Source organism: Adiantum capillus-veneris, chromosome 11 (assembly GCF_014529385.1).
Source record: "Adiantum capillus-veneris isolate H3 chromosome 11, ASM1452938v2, whole genome shotgun sequence".
In the NCBI taxonomy this organism is placed as follows: domain Eukaryota; kingdom Viridiplantae; phylum Streptophyta; class Polypodiopsida; order Polypodiales; family Pteridaceae; genus Adiantum; species Adiantum capillus-veneris.
The window spans coordinates 113693140-113711991 of record NC_140941.1 but is presented as its reverse complement, the minus strand read 5'-3'; the positions used below and the strand labels follow the sequence as shown (position 1 = coordinate 113711991).

General features: G+C 44.1%; 2 protein-coding genes across 3 annotated transcripts in view; one reads left to right on the top strand and one right to left on the bottom strand.

Moving 5' to 3' along the window:
* Window positions 1–1889: 1889 nt before the first annotated feature.
* LOC147447855 (putative WRKY transcription factor 4) lies at window positions 1890–16863 on the bottom strand. Of its 2 annotated transcripts, none has more exons than XM_086523685.1 (7): window positions 16303–16863; window positions 15616–15950; window positions 15380–15531; window positions 14928–15080; window positions 13586–14208; window positions 13339–13500; window positions 1890–2624 (listed from the first exon to the last, which is right to left on the bottom strand). In XM_086523685.1, the coding sequence occupies exons 2-7, from the start codon at window positions 15869–15871 to the stop codon at window positions 2126–2128; spliced, it is 1845 nt and encodes a 614-aa protein (XP_086379811.1). In that variant the 5' UTR covers window positions 15872–15950; window positions 16303–16863; the 3' UTR covers window positions 1890–2125. The 2 variants fall into 2 exon arrangements, with proteins under 2 accessions (XP_086379811.1, XP_086379810.1); XM_086523684.1 differs by having other exon boundaries at window positions 15616–15892; window positions 16303–16862.
* The window catches only part of LOC147447854 (uncharacterized), a 52767-nt gene continuing 50241 nt past the window's right edge, over window positions 16327–18852 (top strand). Inside the window, exon 1 of the mRNA XM_086523691.1 lies at window positions 16327–16417. Within this exon, the coding sequence (XP_086379817.1) occupies window positions 16327–16417 (91 nt within the window). The remainder of the gene's footprint in view (window positions 16418–18852) is intronic.

Genomic DNA, 18852 nt, shown 5'->3' with positions numbered 1-18852 from the left:
TCCACCCGACTGCATCTTCCCTCTCTCTCTCTCTCTCTCTCTCTCTCTCTCTCTCTTCGCCCCAATATCATAGCAGCCTCTCAAAAACGAGTGTGTTATAATCATGGAAATTTCACATATAAGGGATTTTAGTAGGTCTACACAATTTTGAGAAATGCATTGTTTAATCCGCCAAGATGCCAAGGGAAGGGGAAACAAATTAAAATGGAGGGGGGGGGGGGTTCATGATCAACTGGCGATCATGAATCGTTAATCCCACCTCCCAAAAGGAGGTGTCAATTAGTGACATGGTTAGGCGTCGGCAATGACAGGACTCCATCATGCGCATTTTGACCCATTGTGTGTAGCATGCAGCAAAGGCGCAGATGAAGACTTCTGAAGAGGGCCCTTTGTTTTCCACACCCTTAACATATTTAGGGGGGGGGGGGGGGCGCTCATACCCACACACATCATTGGAACAAAAAGGGGGAGAGCATCAACCCATATGCAAGCACACTATCGAGTGGGGAAGATAGAGACAGAAGAAAAAGCTTTCTTTTCCTTGTTAAGGCCGTTTGATGTTGATTGAGTGGGGAAGGTAGGGGCAAAAGAAAAAGCTTTTTTTCTATGTTATGACCGTGGCCTCATCAAATGGGGACATGACTTCATTCGTACTCCCGGGTTGTGTGATAATGTTGCTTCATTTGCGTTGTGGAGTGAGGAGGTAGAGGGGGGGAATCTGCAAAGATTTTGGCTAATAAGTAAAAGAGTTGCCATTAGTAATACTCCTTATAGTTGTTTTACATAGAGTGAATGCCTAAACAGAGCCTCACAGTTGACTCAAATCCTCGAACAGATGCATATCATGAGGGTATTCCAAGAAGTGAGAAATTATCAATGTGCATAAATGCTCTAGTAGGGTTCAACCTAAGCTTATTTCATCTCCTCATCAAGCACAAGTGCATATGCCACATAACCAAATACAACTGAATGAGCAACAAAAGGATTTTAACCCTAAAGAGCCCCATACGGAGCAAAGCCTTAGTGAAGCGCCTGCTCAGTGATATAAGCAGCACACAAACAACCTCAAGACCAAATGCATGTGGCAAAGCTTGGCTCTAGAACATGAAATGTGTCATGTCAATGAGAGAAGTTTTCGCATCAGCAACATCATTTTGTTGTGATAATAAAGCACTCTTACAATGGTGTTTTAAATGTGTTGGCCCCTTTGATGAAAATGGAGGCTGTCTGCTTTACATCTAAACACATTTTCAGCTATAACAAAACCCTTGACGCGCTTTAGTTTTAAATATACTCCTGCCAAGCTAGATAGAACAATCCTGCAACTACTCAAAACAGTATAGATTATTCACCAAAACGGCGTATGCATTGGACAATAGCTATCCGGTGGAATACCCTTTGGAATAGACACATGTTGCAATTTACCAAGAATATAGAGTTCACATGCATGTGAGAATGGTACTTGAACGTGGTTTTGGGGTGGGGCGGGGGCGGGGGGGTAAACAATATGTATCACTGGATCAAAACAAAGCTAGATGACGATGTGTACAATGAAATGGTAAATAGCCAAGCTCACATAGGCAAAGTGGATCTATAAGATGCAACCTGAGAAGAGATAAGAGTGCTCTAAAGCGAAAAAACAATGTGGGAATATGAGAAAAGAACTAGCATGCCATCAAGTTTTAAGATTCAGACAGGAGTCTGGGAGTAGTGCCCCACCTCTGGTTCATGTGCTTGTATAAGGCTTCTCCCCAGAGCCCATGACCCAACTGTACAGAGGCCACAACACTCATAACAGCTGAGCCATCACCATGGCATATACAGAAACATTTTGACAATCAGCATAATCAATTTGACATAGCAAGGAACCATGCGTTTGGACGTCACCCTGGCGAAATGGAACCTGATGATGTAATTGCAAGTTAAATTTATCCATACACTCAACATTATAGACAGGGCTTAAAGGTACATGTACACAAATTTTGTGGTATGACAAGTCTATTGATACTACAAACCATTCACAAAATTTGGTTTTTCTTCCTGAAGGCATGCAGAGCACATTATCTTTAATGGCTAGCAAATGCCTGAAAAGGCACTTTCACATTATGGAGGGATCAAGGTCACATTATGGAGGGATCCTTGATGAGTACAAAGAAGATTGGCCAGCATGATAGGGGGCCCTAAAGGATCCCTCAGCTGAAGATACAACCCCAGGCTCCTCTTTGGGCACCAACCCCAACCCTTGCTGGTAGTACGACTCTCCTTGAAAACTGCCATAACCAGAGCCCGTCAATCCAGCCCCAAAGTGCTCTGCACCTCTTTGAGAAAAGCTCGGGTCCACTACCCATGAATCATGTCCTGCTTCCACACCTGATAAGTGGTTTTTGCCTAGGAACTGTTCTTGGAGAGAAACAGCCGGTTTCGCCAAACTGCTTGTATCATTGGCAGGCATACCAGCGCGTGGAGCAGAAGTTGCACTCATGTCATTGTGATTATGTCTGCCAGCGGGCACATCATGATTATGCTTCCCTTCATATGTTGTTATAACAGCCTTGGGATCTTTTGATGATCTCTCCACATGCTTCCTGACTGAACAACCCACATTGGTACACTTGTAGTAACTCCTGCAGAAAAGTTCCAGTGAGCTTTAATGAAAAGACTCCAAGACTAGGTGAGGGGTCACTTGGCATTCTAAAACAAACAAGTGATAAAATAATGAGGCCTGCCTAGTTTTTGTTCGCTAATCTAAGACTAATAAACGATTCTCCCTTATTTTGCAAAAAGAGAGAATAAACTCGCATATCTTATTTTGCAAAAAAAGAGAGTACATAATGTCAAAAGCTTCACATGCAAATGCAGGTCCAATCAGTATAAAATACAAATAAACCTTTTCACTGTACGTGCCTATCTCCCTTCTTCACTAAGGCCTGTTTTAGAAAGCTAAAAAAGGGCTTGAGACCCATCGTATTACTATGAGCCTAAAGGCACATAATACCATAGTAACAGGGGATGCCCTTTTTCGAGCTTCCCGTCCCCACTTGCCGTCCCGCCCTCTTTTTTACACTAAAAATCCATTTGAGCCCCGTCCCCCGTCCCGGAATGGGTCCCTTGTGACTATGCATAATACATCAACATTTGAACTGTTACAAAACACGGCCAGCAAGATTACATCAGATATAAGGCACATACACCTTGAGGTGAAAACCCCCCTGAAATATACAATATCCTCAAACCAAACGGGAAAACCACCAATGATGCAGAAAGACATAACAGGGAGATACAACCCAAATATTGAAGGGCTTGAGATGGGTAATTCTGTGCAGAGGAACGGAAGCACAAACAGGCCACCCAAACACCTTCAAATTGAGAAGCCAAAAACTCCACCAACAGTCCTTCAACATCAGATGCCAAATCTTTGCGACAATGAGGCCATACCAAGTAGCAGAAGACAAAACCTCCACAACAAGCTCTAAATAAGCACTAAAATCTGCGGCCCTCCCCTCCCAACCTAGCACATTCGACGTAAGGGTTCTCTCTCTATACATCCCCCCCCCCCCCCACCCGCGCCGAGTAAAAAGTGGGGCTTGTGGCCCTTTGCATTACATAAAATCGACGAAAGATCCATATACAAGAAATATGGGAAAGCCCTGGAAGATCTACAATGAGATCATGGGGAAAAATACATCCAAGGATAAGATACACAATATCATTAAGTGATGAAGCTCTATAAGACACCTAGTGTAGCAGCTCATAAAAGCCGAGGGACTGAAAAACCCTGTGCTATGCCTCCAAAATCATCTACATTGTCACAGGGACGGGCACCACGTGCCAACGGAAAAGAACAGATCGAACAACTTTAAGCACTCCAAATAACATTGAACTGAAAGAGATGCACGACTCACGACACGGGGTGGAGCTCTGTGCTTTTGGTATTTCTTTATATTGCTTCAAATCAATACAAGTTGGTACTCCACGCTCTGCACCTTCACCCAGAAGCGTGCCAGAGAATGAGCCCATGGCACAAATGTAAAGGCCCTTGGCCTATGAAAAGCTTCAAACTCAAAAGTATCTAGCCCCAAAAGCTACCAATGCAAAACAGGGGAAATCCGTACAACCTGTCACGCCATCAGCCAGCACCGTAAACCGCGGAATTCCCACGTTGCATTGTCAATGCAAATTGCGAGCATCCGTACAACTGCCACGTCATCATCTTTTACACTAGAAATTGAGTGTATGTCCTGCTTGGTTTTAATGTCTTTAGTCACTTTGGGCCCCATCGGACGAGGTCCCATAAGTTGGTGGGAACTCTTCTTTAAAAATAGGCCACTTGGCAAGACTTCGTAAGTTGGTAAAACTTCTTCTGCTACTTCTGCTGCTTCTTCTTAGGAAAGAAAGTAATCGTCCACAATTACAACATATCTGCAAAACAACTCAAGTTAACTCAAAAATTTCCGAAGTCATTGCGAGGGACTATCAGTTTTCTCATTCCATATTAAAGCTCTTGATATCCTGGGTCGTTGGCTTCCTAGAAAAATATCATCCAATAAGGAGTCCCATTCAAGATTGGAGCTCTTCATATCATGGGCCGTTGGCTTCCCAGAAAAATCTCAATCCAATAAGGAGTCTCATTCCAGATTGGAGCTCTTGATATCCTGAGTCGTTGGCTTCCCAGAAAAATCTCATCCAATAAGGAATATTCAGTGGTTGGCATATTACAATACAACACAAATGCTCACATATGTATGTTACAAGACACAACGAACAGCGCCGCTGAGCACTCCCCCGAGAAAGATGATCTGCGGTACGAAGCTACTCAACAAATACCTCGTCACTTCACCAAACAATTTCTCAAACAGATTCATAAATTTGCTAAATCAAACTGAGAAAGCAATCTTGACATTAGTCGAGCTCGAAAGTCGACTTGCTTTCCATCCTGAAACCTGCACCAAAATTAGGGTTAGATTTCTTCCACAAGGTTGCAACCAACCACACCATGGTCCATAAGCTCTTGGACACACAATACTCCCGTACCTGTGATGGTAGTCTCAAGACATAGCAACCACACTGGACCTCCAAGGTTATCAGCTCGAGAAGAGACACCTATTGCGAGATGTCCAAAAATTTGAAGTCGTAATCTGCCAGGGTTTCTGTGGCAAGCATTTCAAGATACCGCGCTCTGCCAAAAGCTGCACTCTGAAGAAAGATGTCTAAAGGCATGTAACTTCAGGCAAAAATTCTCTTGAAAGCTTGCCAAGTCCTTGGAGTGTGCGGCTTGGTAGCTATAGACATCCACCACTTCATGGCACTGCCTCTGAGAAAAAAACAGGGGCTCAAAAAATCTTTGATCCTTCTCTTGCAAGTGATCTTTATGGTTCATGCCTTGTAAGACAGAGCAGTGGGAGTGGCTAATAAGTCTGGGGTCAGGACTTGAAGATACTTCAAATAACATTTCTTGAAAAACTTGGAAGCGCCATCTTGCTCTGACCGCTCTTTGGTAGGACCGTTATGCTTTTAGAGAAGCACGCGCCTGAAGCTCTAATACCATTGTCATGGGGACAGGCACCACGTGCCAACGGAAAAGAGCAGATTGAACAACTTTAAGCACTTCAAATAACACTGAACTAAAAGAGATGCACGACACACGAGACGAGGAGAGGCCGCAGGCGGAGTTCCACCCCAAGAGAGCATTGGCCCCAAACCTTGGCGCCCCTTTCGGTATTTCTTTAAATTGCTTCAACTCTGTACAAGACGGTACTCCATGCTCTACACCTTCACTCGGAAGCGTGCCAAAGAATGAGCCCATGGCACAAATTTAAAGGCCCTTGGACTATGAAAAGCAGCTACATGAAAAGCTTCAAACTCAAAAGCATCTGAACCCAAAATCTACCAGCGCAAAGTAGGGGAAATCCGTACAGCTTGCCACGTCATCAACCAGCAGTGTAAACCGTGGAATTCCGTACAGGCTGCCACGTGGCATTGTCAGCTGTAATACCCCTTAAATGCACGTGACATAGTAGTTTACATAGAGTAAATGCCTAAATAGAGCCTCATAGTAGTTCAAATTCTCAAAAAGATGCCACGTGGCATTGCTAGTAGTAGTAATATTATCCCCTTTAATGCACACGACATAGTAGTTTTACATAGAGTGAATGCCTAAGCAAAGCCTCATAGTTGCCTCAAATTCTCAAAAAGATGCACATCGTGAGGGTATTCTAAGAAGTGGGAGAAATTACAAGTTTTAGACCTAGCAACCACATCAATGCTCCACTATGGTTCAACCAAAGATCATTTAATGGCTCTGTGTGTGTGTGTGTGTGTGTGTGTGTGTGTGTGTGTGTGTGTTGCAACATATGTATGCAAGCAATTGTCATGAAACCAAGATGAACATTTCTCTAATCAAACCAACTTCCACAAGGCATCACTAATCTGTCTCTCATAGAAATCTACAAATTGTCCAATATCCGTGTAATAGCTGCCCTCCATCATTGTCTGCACCTGTAGGAAATCATAGACAACCTCCCTCATCCAAGATATATCAAGTAAAGTCCGCAATTTGAATCTGGGTGCTCTCTAGACCAAGAAGAATATAATGTCTTGCAGTTGGTAAAAATTGTTGACACATAATGGCCCGCAAAGTTGCATTCCAAACTCGTATTTATCATTCTTCCGATACCGTACGATATATATGCACACTGGTATTAGTACTTAACGTACTAGTTGTTACTTATACGCACTCATCAATATATATGCATGCATGTTTGGATGCATGTATATTAGGTTCTAGACATATGTATGTATACATGCATATGTGTACATGTATGTCGGTGTGTATGCATGCATACTTACATCTATTTGTAATCAATACTTAACGTATTTTTCGTACCGGTAGTGATTACCCAATTGTACAACGTTTTTTCCGTACCATATTTATCATACCTATCCATCTTGGTGGCCGTCCCTCAAAGATATCTTTGGAAATCTCCATGGACCACACACAAAGAAATAAGCAAGCATCGAGACACCCGCTGATGATGTAAAAGTTAAAACCTACTGAATAATCAATCTCCTTAGCTATTTGAGGAGACTCACTCTCCTGCTCTGCCCTAATAATGCCTAATATAAGAGGGACGTGCGACTGAATCTTCAAAGAGTCCAAAGGTTGCTGAATTGGCCTATCCTGAGGCACCATAGGCTGATCTTGAGCTGCCTCTAACCGCAAATCCAGATGTCTGTCTTCTAGCTCCTTTAAAACATCCTCTCGATCTTCATCTAATAACCTCTCCTCACAAGGTCTATCTGGGGGCTACTTTGTCTTGCCTAACCTCCATCTCAATACCCTCTGTAAACAAGGACAGGTTGTACCTAACCCTATCTACCTACTTGTCTCTCTCCCTCTATCTCTATTTTTGCTCATCACCGTGTTGCTACTAATCACTTTGATGTTGCTGACTCTAGCCTCTATCATATTGTCGCACCACTGCGCAAAACTCCATTGGGTCTATTGTAGCTGCCAGAGCATTTCCCTCCTACGACTACTCTACCTCTCTTGTTGCCCTCTAGAGCAATTCCTCACCAGATGCCCCATACACAACATCTAAGGCATTGGTTCCGCTTGCCAATAACCACACTCCTCCAAAAGTGTAATACCCTTTCCACTCAAAAGTGGAAAGGGTATTACACTCGAAACTCTGAGGAAGGAGAGGTAGCCACCATCATATATGGCATAGATGTCTGGTCTTTATTGAGCACATAATAGTATGCCAAAGATAGAACCCATTTTAAGAATCTTCATAACACGGATGCAGAAAAATCCATTTGTCCCCAAAAGTGAGAGGAGAGCAATTGACGATCCTAAGAGAGTAGCTTTGCCCTACAATATAATTAATGTCCTCCACTTTGCCTTCATCCACAACCACTAACAACACGTTGGCCACTCTTGGATTTTAACCCGAGCGTAGGAGCATTTCACTAGGCCACCAACGCCTTTGTGAGAGGACACCTAAAAACGGTCACCAATCTTCTGTTGTAAGTCTTCAGACATGGTCATAGATGGTGTCATAGTACCCGAGAAAGGAGAGGGAAGCCAAACACCTAAAACCACCTCACCTCTCAACCTGCCCAAGGAGAAAGATGGAGGTGTATGGATGTGTGTGTGCGCATTATTACTAAAAAAAAGTGTTCACGCAAAATGTGTGATGGTAAATGTGCGTGGGTCCACAAAAGGCTGCAGGCTAGAGTGGAAGTGAGAAATGGATAAGGCTGGCAAGCAGGTTTGCAAGAAACAATGGGCTAGTAGGCAAGCCAAGATGTTTTTGCAAGCCATAACCATACAAAACATGAAGGACACACCACGGCAAGATTTGTATGCAGTAGCAAGCGTACAGTGCAGGCCGCTGCAGGCACAAGTCACACCAACAGCAGGGTGGAAGGCTCGGCTAGGATAAGGACAAATGCAGCTGGATACCCTCTCCAGGGGCCAAAGTTATAGAAAATCAACGATGTGCTTCCTTTGTGAGAGAGAGAGAGAGAGAGAGAGAGAGAGAGAGAGAGATGAAATGAAGTGCTATATTATTGTCTTCAAAAGGCCAAAATGACCTATGAGACCACAAAGTTACAACATGGTGGAATCTAGTACAATGTCTGGGTACAAAAGATAAAAATTGGGGTGCTAAAAAAAATATCAAAATCCCTACCTACTAGATGGTAAGTGGGGGGGGGGGCTCATACAATATCTAATACAAAGGCTGAGACAGAAGTGATACAAGGGCAGATACAAGAGTGAGCATGATATACAATCCTCATCAGGATCACAGGAAGTCCATTATCGGTCGTTGGCAAATCTCATCAATCTCCTCCATGGTCAGTAGTCTGACCGAGCGTCGTGCATATCGGGCCAAGGTGACCCAAATCCACTGATGTAGACTTTGTCGATGCTGTGTAGTACTCCTCAGTCATGGGCACCTAGATCTCCCGAGCTCAATCGCTCAGTCGATCAGCGTGCCTCTAGTGTGAGGAGAGTATGAGCTCTGTTGTGGTCGCTGCACCTCCGGCTACACAATATCCACTCTACAGAAGAAGTCTTTGATCCGTCTCTGAGACTGGCTAGCCTCTCCTCTCAACAAGCTCTCTCTGTGTCTTCGTAGCTCCAGCAAGAACAATCCCAGACATCTCTGGTCCTCATACCCCATGACTCTAGAAAGCGGTCCAAACCCTCTCTGAACAAGCAATGGAAGCGACCTCGTATCTCATAGTAAATTGGGCAATGGCATACATAGTGCAACTCTGTCTCAGCCTCTGTATGACATAGGGGACATGTCCTGGCCTCTGCTGACACTCCGATGTATCTGCCAATCTCCACCCGAAGCTGGTGTGAAGGCGTGCGTATCTGGTCAATAGCACACCGAATCCCGTGAGATAAGTGGGTGTCCATGTATCTGGGCCTCACCACAAAACCATCCTCAATGAGCTGGAGAAGATGCTCTATAGAAAGCCATCTTCGTGCCCAACTCCTGCGTCGGCCGAATCCAAGTCCTCCTGGTATCCAGCTAAGTCATGTCCTAGCAAATGAGCCTGGTGATCTCGCATTGTGTAAGAGTCAGAGAGGGGGCATCCACCAATGAGTACTGGAAGCGGGTAGTCTGTCCATGTTCAATCCATGTAGCTCAAACCATGATGTCATCTCTCCATACCACCATGTCGTGTCTCCCAACAAAGCTAATTGTCGAGAGGACTCAAGTGCTAAGCGGGCATATCTGTCTCTGGGAAGGTCCCACAAACGGTGTATAAAGGAGACTAGTCTGGTAAGTGCCTCAACCGCTATGGGGGGGGGCAGCTAGCTCTACTCGAATAATGTCGTGTAGTACTGAGGCCTTGGCTCTAATAAGCCGTGCAATCATAGAGACCAAAGGCTTCTCCATACCTCCCCATCCATCAATGCGATCTTTCCTCCCGTGGTGATCCACGGAAGGCCCCCATATCTGAACTCCGTATAACAATGCAAAAGTGTCACAAACGGGAGCGCATAGCAATATAAAATATACTCGGATAAATAAAATTTATCACTTAATATTGAAGCCAGAGGATATAGAGAGAAATAGATAGAGAGAGAGAGATAAAGTGAGAAGATCGACACAGTACTGGGGACCAGAAGATGGGTTGGTCCCCCCCCGTATAGTATCTTTATTACTGAGGAGAAGTCTATACAAGCACTTGAACCGAACGTATTACCACGTTCGTTCTAGAATAAGACTTGATGGTTCCCGGAAGCCTCAGCTTCCGATTCCTAGGGCAAAACCCTATTCCAAGGAACTTCCCTTCCTTATTCCAATTCCTCGAGAATCAAGGTTCTCGCCTCTAGATCTCACCTTCCAGACTCGGGGCATGGCATCCCTGCAACTCTTTTCCAACTCTCTTTCTAGAGTCCTCTTCCCGCAAAACAACTCTGCTTTCCCGGACACGAAGTCCTTACTTGGGAATCCCAACTTCCGGATCACAACTTGAGAGACTACCTCTCTCCGATCCGTGGATCTACTTCCCAAACTTGGGTACGAAACCCTTGGGCTGATCTGGCTCTAGTTCCTCAGAGCGCTTTTCTCCTGTAGAGGCTCATGCCTTCCTCTGCTCCTACTCCCTCACGAAGAGAAAGTACACCTGCAATCAAATACTCAAAGATCAGAACATGAAAATCGTTACCTTCAAAGTCTCGACGCTCGAAACGCAACTCCGTTCTCGAAAAGCAATTCCCGGAAGAGATCTCTCCATAGAAAATCCTCTCTTCCAATCCTACACACAAAAGAGGTGTGTTCTCGGTTTCCTTCTCGTAAATCAGCCCCGTCTACGACGTTTATGGGCTGAAAACAGAGAAAAACAGCAACTTGTCGCGATGGAAACACCCTTCGTAGGTACTTCTTCGCGAGGGAACTCACGCACTGGGTCTTGGCGACATCTGGTACACTTGGGGCAGCCATGGGCATCACCGGCAACGTCTTCTTTACGACTAAAATCTGCAGCAGCATCTCCTCCTTGCAATGATTGGTCCTCTCCTCTGAGTGAGGGCATGTGATGCTTTTATAGCTCCTAGCCACGGGCACGAATAGCTGCTCGCGTAGAGATCGCAGCCGTTTTTTTTTTGTTTATTTTTTTTTTCGTTTATTTTTTTTCTGTTCTGCTAGAAAAAGAGAGAGAGAGAACGCTGGCTGATCTGTTGCCTTATTTATCAGATGGCTGCCCACTTATTAAGTGGGCGGCCGGCGTATTTTTAAAAATAGTCTGAACCTGCCCAAAAACTCAATAAAACCTATAAGTTAAAAACAATGCTTTCACAGCACTTCCCAGGCATCCCTGGATGCATCACATGCACAATTGCAATGCAAACATAAACTTCCTCGCGGGAAAGTCCCGCATCTGCTTTCCCGAAAAGCAATCCCGCTTTCTCAGAAAGCATCTGTTTTTCCTCAAAGTTTCCTCTGAACCCATCTTCATTCAAGTGCTTGCTTTTCCTTGTGCACAATTCTAACACAGTTCGGAATTTCCCCCCGACTATGGATATTCCCTTTCAGATGCACCGGTCACCCACCTTGTGACGCATCAGGAATACCCATCACCTAGTCCTTTCCTACCGAACTTACAGTACAATCTCCTTCACGATGCTCTATGTCACCCATCCTATGACGCATCAGAGATGTCCGTTCCCGGGTGGTCGGATACTTCTTTCCGATGCTCCCTGTCACCCATCCGATGTAACGCATCAGAAGTACCCGTTCCTGGTAGCCTTACAGATATTCCCGTTCTCAGTGTTCCCGTCATTACTTTAAATGACGCACTAGGAATACTCTGTACTCGGATGTCTCTAATGAGAAAAACCCTCACTTAAAATTCCAATAATTCATTTAGAATTATTTTTTCCTTGGTGTTCCAAGCGAGAAAACCCTCTCACTTATAAATCCAATAATTCATTTAGAATTATTTTTCTGTAAGATACAGCCAATTTAGCAACAAAAAGCCACTAGAGTGTCAAAAAGCTAGAGCTTCATCCGAGGCTCCTGAAACTGGATCTGTGAACACATCCTCTCCAATCCACCCAATGTTGTATAGGCTCTGGTCAATCTAGTCTCTGCTGCTCTCCTCAATGAAAATATAGGCCCAGTAAAGATCACCCCCAAATAAGTGTAAGCATTTGTATACTCCATTGTCTCATGACCGTATGTGAATGCCGGTGCTGATCTCCTAATCCACTGTGAGGTGGTGTTAAACTTGGTTTTGCAAAGGTTGACAGACAAACCACTATCATGAGCAAACTTGTGCAATGCATCCAAATGACATTGCATCCCCTCTGGAGGGTCAGAAATCAACACAATATCATCAACATATAACAATAGTGGAATCCATGTCCTTGCCAACTGGGCACCTCTATCACCATCTCTCTCAATGTAGTCTGAAACCTCATCCACATATATACCAAATAGTGTAGGAGATAGTGGGCATCCCCGTTTCACCCCGATAGTGGAGTGAACTAAATAGATAGCCCCTCTGACGTGCGTACATGTCCCACTACTGACCTGTAAAGTGCCATGATCCTGTAGGGAGAGAGAGACCTGCACCGTGTGCCTGCCTACATCCCTACCCGTTGCCCCCCCTCCTGCTCGTCTGCCAAGTTCACTTGCTTGGCCTGCCACATATGCCTCTGGAAGATAGGCAAAGATAAAAGGTAGCCAGAGAAGTGCATTTGAGTAGTCATTGATGAGTAGTCATGGTGGACCCACGCAATGGGTTGGAACATAGATAATGCACACTCCCTTCTAACTAACCAAAAAGGGGATTAATGCCTTGGAGTGTAAGCTAGATCCGCCAGAAAAGACAATTGGCAAACCCATACAAGTCTGCTCCTCTCCAAATTTGCATTCTTGTTTGTTGCCAAAGAGTACTCAGAGAAAAATATACTGCCCTGTATCATGAGGGGTGGGGTATGATCACGCTGAGCTTCTCTGTGGTTAAGATTTGAAGTGCAAGGTGAGCTATCTGGACCTCAGTGATTAGCTCTAAAAATACTAGATCGGAACAAGAACAATTGATTTCCAATAACTCCTTTCCCAGCCAAACATTTCCCTCGTCATTCCATTTCATGGGAGTGGAAACTGCAGTGGGCAGGGACTAGCAAACACAAATATCAATGGTGCATAAAGTTCCCCTTCATCAAAAAGAGGGTGACTAAAGAGTCTGCACAATTTCCTAATGTAAAACTTCTTATTTTATGCAGGTACAGAGTAGGCAATAGCAAGTGTGTACTAGCTGCCAAACAGGATATTACAATACAATTGACAAGCTAAGGAAGATACAAACCGTGGATGCGCATTTCCCTTGACAACTTTTTGTCCATACTTGCGCCATCTATAGCCATCATCAAGAATGTCAACATCACTTGTTGTTTGAACCACAACTCTGGGCTCGCGAACAGTCCTTAGTGGCACATTGCTTGTAAACTCATTTGAGCTGTCAATTTTCCTAATCAATAAATTTAGAGCATGAGATTAGACAACAGGCACATGCAGAATTAACAATGATGGCAATGACTTGTCCGAGAGTTTACCTGCGTTTGGACTCTCGATCGTTCTCGCCATAATCGTCAATTTTACTTCCCTCACCATCTTCAGCCTCATCATCACTGCTTGAATCTTGAGAGCGCTCTGAAGCTCCTGCTACACCATTAGAATACCCCTTTGCTGATGAAAGATCTGTTGCATTCCCATACACATCAGTTCTCTCACTAGCCATCATATGCAATGCCTCTCTGTTAGCCATGGCCATCCTTCTCGTGGCTTGTGGCTTGGGATGATTATGTTCTCCTTTGTAGACAATTTCCGTGATTTGCCCATCATACGAACGTTCCACTTTCTTCTTCACGTGACAAGAAGGATATGTACACTTATAGTAACTGCGAGGGTATTCACTGCCTTTCACATGCTTCTGCCCATATTTTCTCCAATTGTAACCATCCTCAGAAGGCCTTTCAATCAACTGAGGAAGAGGATGAGCTGGAGGCATGGCTTGTGTGGAAGGAGGTTTTGCCAGAGGCTCAGTATCTGAATCTAATGCAGTTGTCTGCAAGTTTGATTGGTTCTTAGAACCATAAGGCGGGGATATGGACTGAGCCATGGCATGAGTATTGTTTAGCTGTCCTTGAAACTGTTGATGTGAAAATTCAAAACAGCCCTGCACCATTGAGAAGAATGAGAAGCCGAACTGAGAACAAAGAACTTCTGTATATGTTGATTACAACCTATTTCCATTTAAAAATAATCATCAAGCATAAAAGTTAATCTAAGCACGTAAGCAAAATATTATTGTGTTGGTGTCATACTGCACAAAACTCTTCAACATCACACCTAGGCATTTAGACAAATGAAACAGTGAATGCAAAGCAAGAGAATGTCCACCACACTACATGCATATATACCATTAATCAAAAAAACAAATTTGAACAAAATTGGAACAAATAGCAACTGGCAAACGATAATGGTGCAAGCTAGCTGCTAGACATCTTGAATCTTTTATAAGCTTAAATTTCCATAACATTGTAACTAACAACACTGACTACCTCGATGTGCCTTTCAATCTATCAATGTCTGAACAACAGAAAGAACACCAGCAATAGACTCCTCTTGTGGGCTAAGGATGCATCATAAATGATAAAATAAGAATGCAATTCGAATATAATTTGTTTTGGCTTAAAATACTCGAACTTTCTTCTGATGTCATTCTTATCTTTTACCCCTTCCGTTCCTTTATTTCATATTTTACAAGTGGATCACCATTGGAGTAATTCGCTCAAAAACAGAAAGTCCAGCACTCTAGAAGTTTGATGAGGCCAAAAGTGCGCCATAACCAATAAAATAAGACTGAAGAAATTTCAAAATTAAATTTCATTGTACCATTCCAGCAGCACTAATGGAGGTGTCCAATTGAGGGTGAGGTTTAAAAGCAAAATCCTTTTCAAGCTTCAAATCACCCCCAGTGTCAGATGCACCTTCTTGTTTGCTTGATGCCAGCCCATGATAGGTACCTGTTGTTGGGGATGCCTGAACCTGCAACAACACAACTGGTCTGGTCAGCTGTAAAGACATGGCTTCAAACCTTCCAACACCTTTAGAACATACCATTAAGAAAACAGGAAGCATTTTAAACAAAAGCCAATTCACAGCTCATATGAACAAGAAAAGCATACTCTGACAATTAAAAACAAATCGAGAAAAAGGCTACTACTCATCAATTGTACAAGGTCAAGTAATGCAGAGCACTGAAAAATGCCTCAAACACATTGTAAGTCACATGACCAAACCATCTTTAGATTTTGCAGCTATAGAAGCCGACAACCTCTACTAACCTGTGCAGTCGAAAATAGCACCGGAGAATCGAGAAAAGTTGTAGGACTCAGGCCGGGCGGGATGGTGAAGTATGAGGAGCGGCGAATTGGAAGCTTGGATGGAACCAGTGACTTGAATCTAGCAGAATGAGAGGAAAATTGTGATGTGTCTCCTGCAAAGAAATAAGCAAAACATAAGATTCCCCCTGTTGATCGAACTATCCAGCTGGAAGCACCGCTTGGCACAATAGACATACCATCTGCATCTAAGTCAGAGGACCCATCCTTAGCATCAGGTGTAGCAAGTAGATGTGAAAAAGACTTCTGATCTGAATATGGATCGTCTGCAAATAAACTTGAGACGAAGGTCATAGGGCCTCCATTCGCACCCTTCAGCGCAGCTTCTGCTGAGGCTCGGGGTGGTAATGAGAGCTTTGGCAAAGAAGGGTTCGTCTTTCTGAGCATCAAGACACCTCCCTCTCCTGACTCTGAGGCACTTGAGGGTGCATCCATGGAAATTCCCCCGCAGTCTTACTGGCAACGGCAATCAAGACAAGCATAACAAGCTTAATTGCAACCTTGTCTAACAAAACTGCAAATAGCATACATAAGCACGGAGGTAAGTGTCTGCTGGGTGTAGCGATGAAATACAGCTCAAGCAGCTATGGCGAAGCGCTAGACTCAAGCTTCTGCGCAATTTGGAATTGGGCATACTATGTTGATAGTGTGTGTGTGTGTGTGTGTGTGTGTGTGTGTGTGTGTGTGTGTGTGGGGTGGGGGGGGGGGGGGGGGGGGGGGGGGGGGAGAGAGAGAGAGAGAGAGAGAGAGAGAGAGAATCGGCTGAAACGGGCACTAAATTGCTGGCGTTTCTGAGGGGCGTTGAAAATCGAGGAAAAGGATTGATATTAAATTAGGGACCAAACAGACATTAAAAATGGCGTTACCGGTTGTGGGCGGCAGCACGCGAAATGGAGCTTGCGCTGGCTACTTCACGTTCTGATGGAGGCTTTGCCGCAATTGAAATTGACAGCGAAGACGGCATGAGCGTCGAAGATGGAAGTTTGCGGATTGCTAGAAACCTGTTGTGAGTGTGTGTGTGTGTGTGTGGCGGGGGAGGGGGTCTCGCACAGAAAAACAAAAAAGGAAAATGGCGCCCTTCCTTGGAGTTCTTAAACCACTGCGCTTTCCATAGCCTAGATGTATGTGTACGTGGTTTGCGCGTATCTGTGTGTGTGTGTGTGTGTGTGTGTGTGTGTTGGGGGTAGAGTTATCGCGCACAGAAAATCAAAAAGCAAAACGGCGCCTTGCTGGGGATTCTTCTGCTTCTGCTTCACCCACTTCAACTTTCAATTGAACTGTTCTTTTTCTTTGGTGCTGGTGGGCAAAGTCAAGCTTGCAAAGGAAGGAGCCCATCAAGAGAATGGTACTGTAGGTTACATGTTATTGACCACACCCAACCCTTTCCATTAGAATATCTTCCCTTCGATTTATAAACGGACATCTGGCAGAGAGGAAGGAGAGTTTTCTTCTCTTTGCTCTCATCCACTACAATGAGAGCTTCTTTAATATATTTTTCTCAATTTTGGCACATGAGCAATTTGCCACAAGCCGCCAGGCTTTCACTATTTTGCAACTTGCACAATGCAAATTCTCCATCTTGATGTGGATTTCATAGGCCATGTTCCTATGGACAATAAGATCAAAGTCTCATAGGTATTGTTCACATGATTGATGAGTTGAACATTGTTCTCAATCGGCAACCAAGCTTTCTTCTTCACATGAAGAAAAATAAATGCATGCGTCAGTTGACAAAACTTCTATTTTAAGAGAAAATCGGCTATTCTTCTACTGAGAAAAGCTTCACATTGCATCTTTAACAATGACTAGCTTGTCTTTTACTTTGATTTCCACTTCACTCCTCTTGAGCGGGAGCATGATCAGCAACTAGCTTGCAATTGCTTTTGTTAGAAACTACTCATGTGAACTAAAAGTGTTTGCAACTAGCTCGCGACTAGTTGCAAACCACCCCCTCACAGGAACTGCCTCATAGGCCTACCAAAGGCAGTTGGCCTTCCATCTTTCTAAGAATTGCCAACAAAAGGCTCATTATCGTGTCAATCTTTCAAGAGGCAGAACTCACATTTGGGGGGTCTAGAGCTACTCCGTGGTGTGCGGAGAGGGAAGATGCGTTATTATGGGGCTCTAGCTACTACTCTCAAATGCCCTCCGCCAATGCCTTTAAGAGGCCTAGAAGGCTCTACTACTCTCAAATGCCCTCCACCAATGCCTTTAAGAGGCCTACATGGCTCTGCTCTAAATGTTTGTTTAGGTGATGTGACAAGGTTTAAAATTTTGTCATGTAAGTTGGCAACCACTCTTGTTCAAGTAGTGCAACTTGGAAGCAAATTCTCGATTTTTACACCATTTGTTGTGGGCTTGCGTCAACTTGGAGAGGGGAAGTGAGAAGGGAACCTCGCATCACACCAAGGCTCGACGGTTCATGCTCTCTCCTCATGAAGACAGAAAAGGGGGGGGGGGGGGGGGGGGGGGTTGCAACTGAGTGCATTTTTTCTAACATGAGAGCGAGAGCCACACTTTGCCCAAAGCTAGACTCATATGACTCTTAGCTTGTGAACATCATAGACCTTGGTTGCAACTCGCAACTATGGGCAAGCCAGGTGCCCCACATGAATAGACTATAAGAAACAAGTTTAGAGCACGAAGATTGGCACAACATAAGGGGAGTTTATCAACTTGCCCATGTTGCGCACAGTTGAATGTGGTAGCTTACAGAACAACCCCTTAGCGTTTATGCAAACTTCATAGCAGAGATCTTTAAAGAGGTAATTGGGGTATTGGCATGTTTTGCTAAGACATTAAGCTCAAAATAAGGTTCCCTTGGATGACTTCACACTCAAATTTATCTATCGCACAAGGTAGCATACACAAGGATATTTGCGAGCGATACTATAGCTCAACTTTATTGACTTGATATACTTACCAAGAGTCTTATCTTGCTAGCTCACTCAATAGAGGTTTCACATTGCCCATTGCACATAGTTAATATATATTTTGCACTCTCCGTTAGGTTACATAGGCCTTTCTTACCATTTTGAGAAGTGAAGAAGAAGAAGAAGAAGACAACAGGTCCAATCCCTATGTGTGCTCCCTATTGTTTGTGTGTGTGTGTGTGTGTGTGTGTGTGTGTCTATCCATGTACATATGCACTCACACTTGCAATAGATGAAGCTCTATTCTCCGTCTTTTTATAAGGCCCAAAACTTTATATAAATGAGGAGTGATGCATGGCAAGCGAAGTAATGAAAGGAGAAGTTTGAGGGCAAGGGCTTCATCGTTGTCTCCTTTGTTGGTACTCCACCTATGCAAGATTTTTGACAGGCATCATCAATCATCTCCAAATGAGAGCCTTTTTATGGGAGATTGAGTAGCTGGCTATTTCTTTTGTCCTTTGACCATCCTTTGGTCTCCCCTAG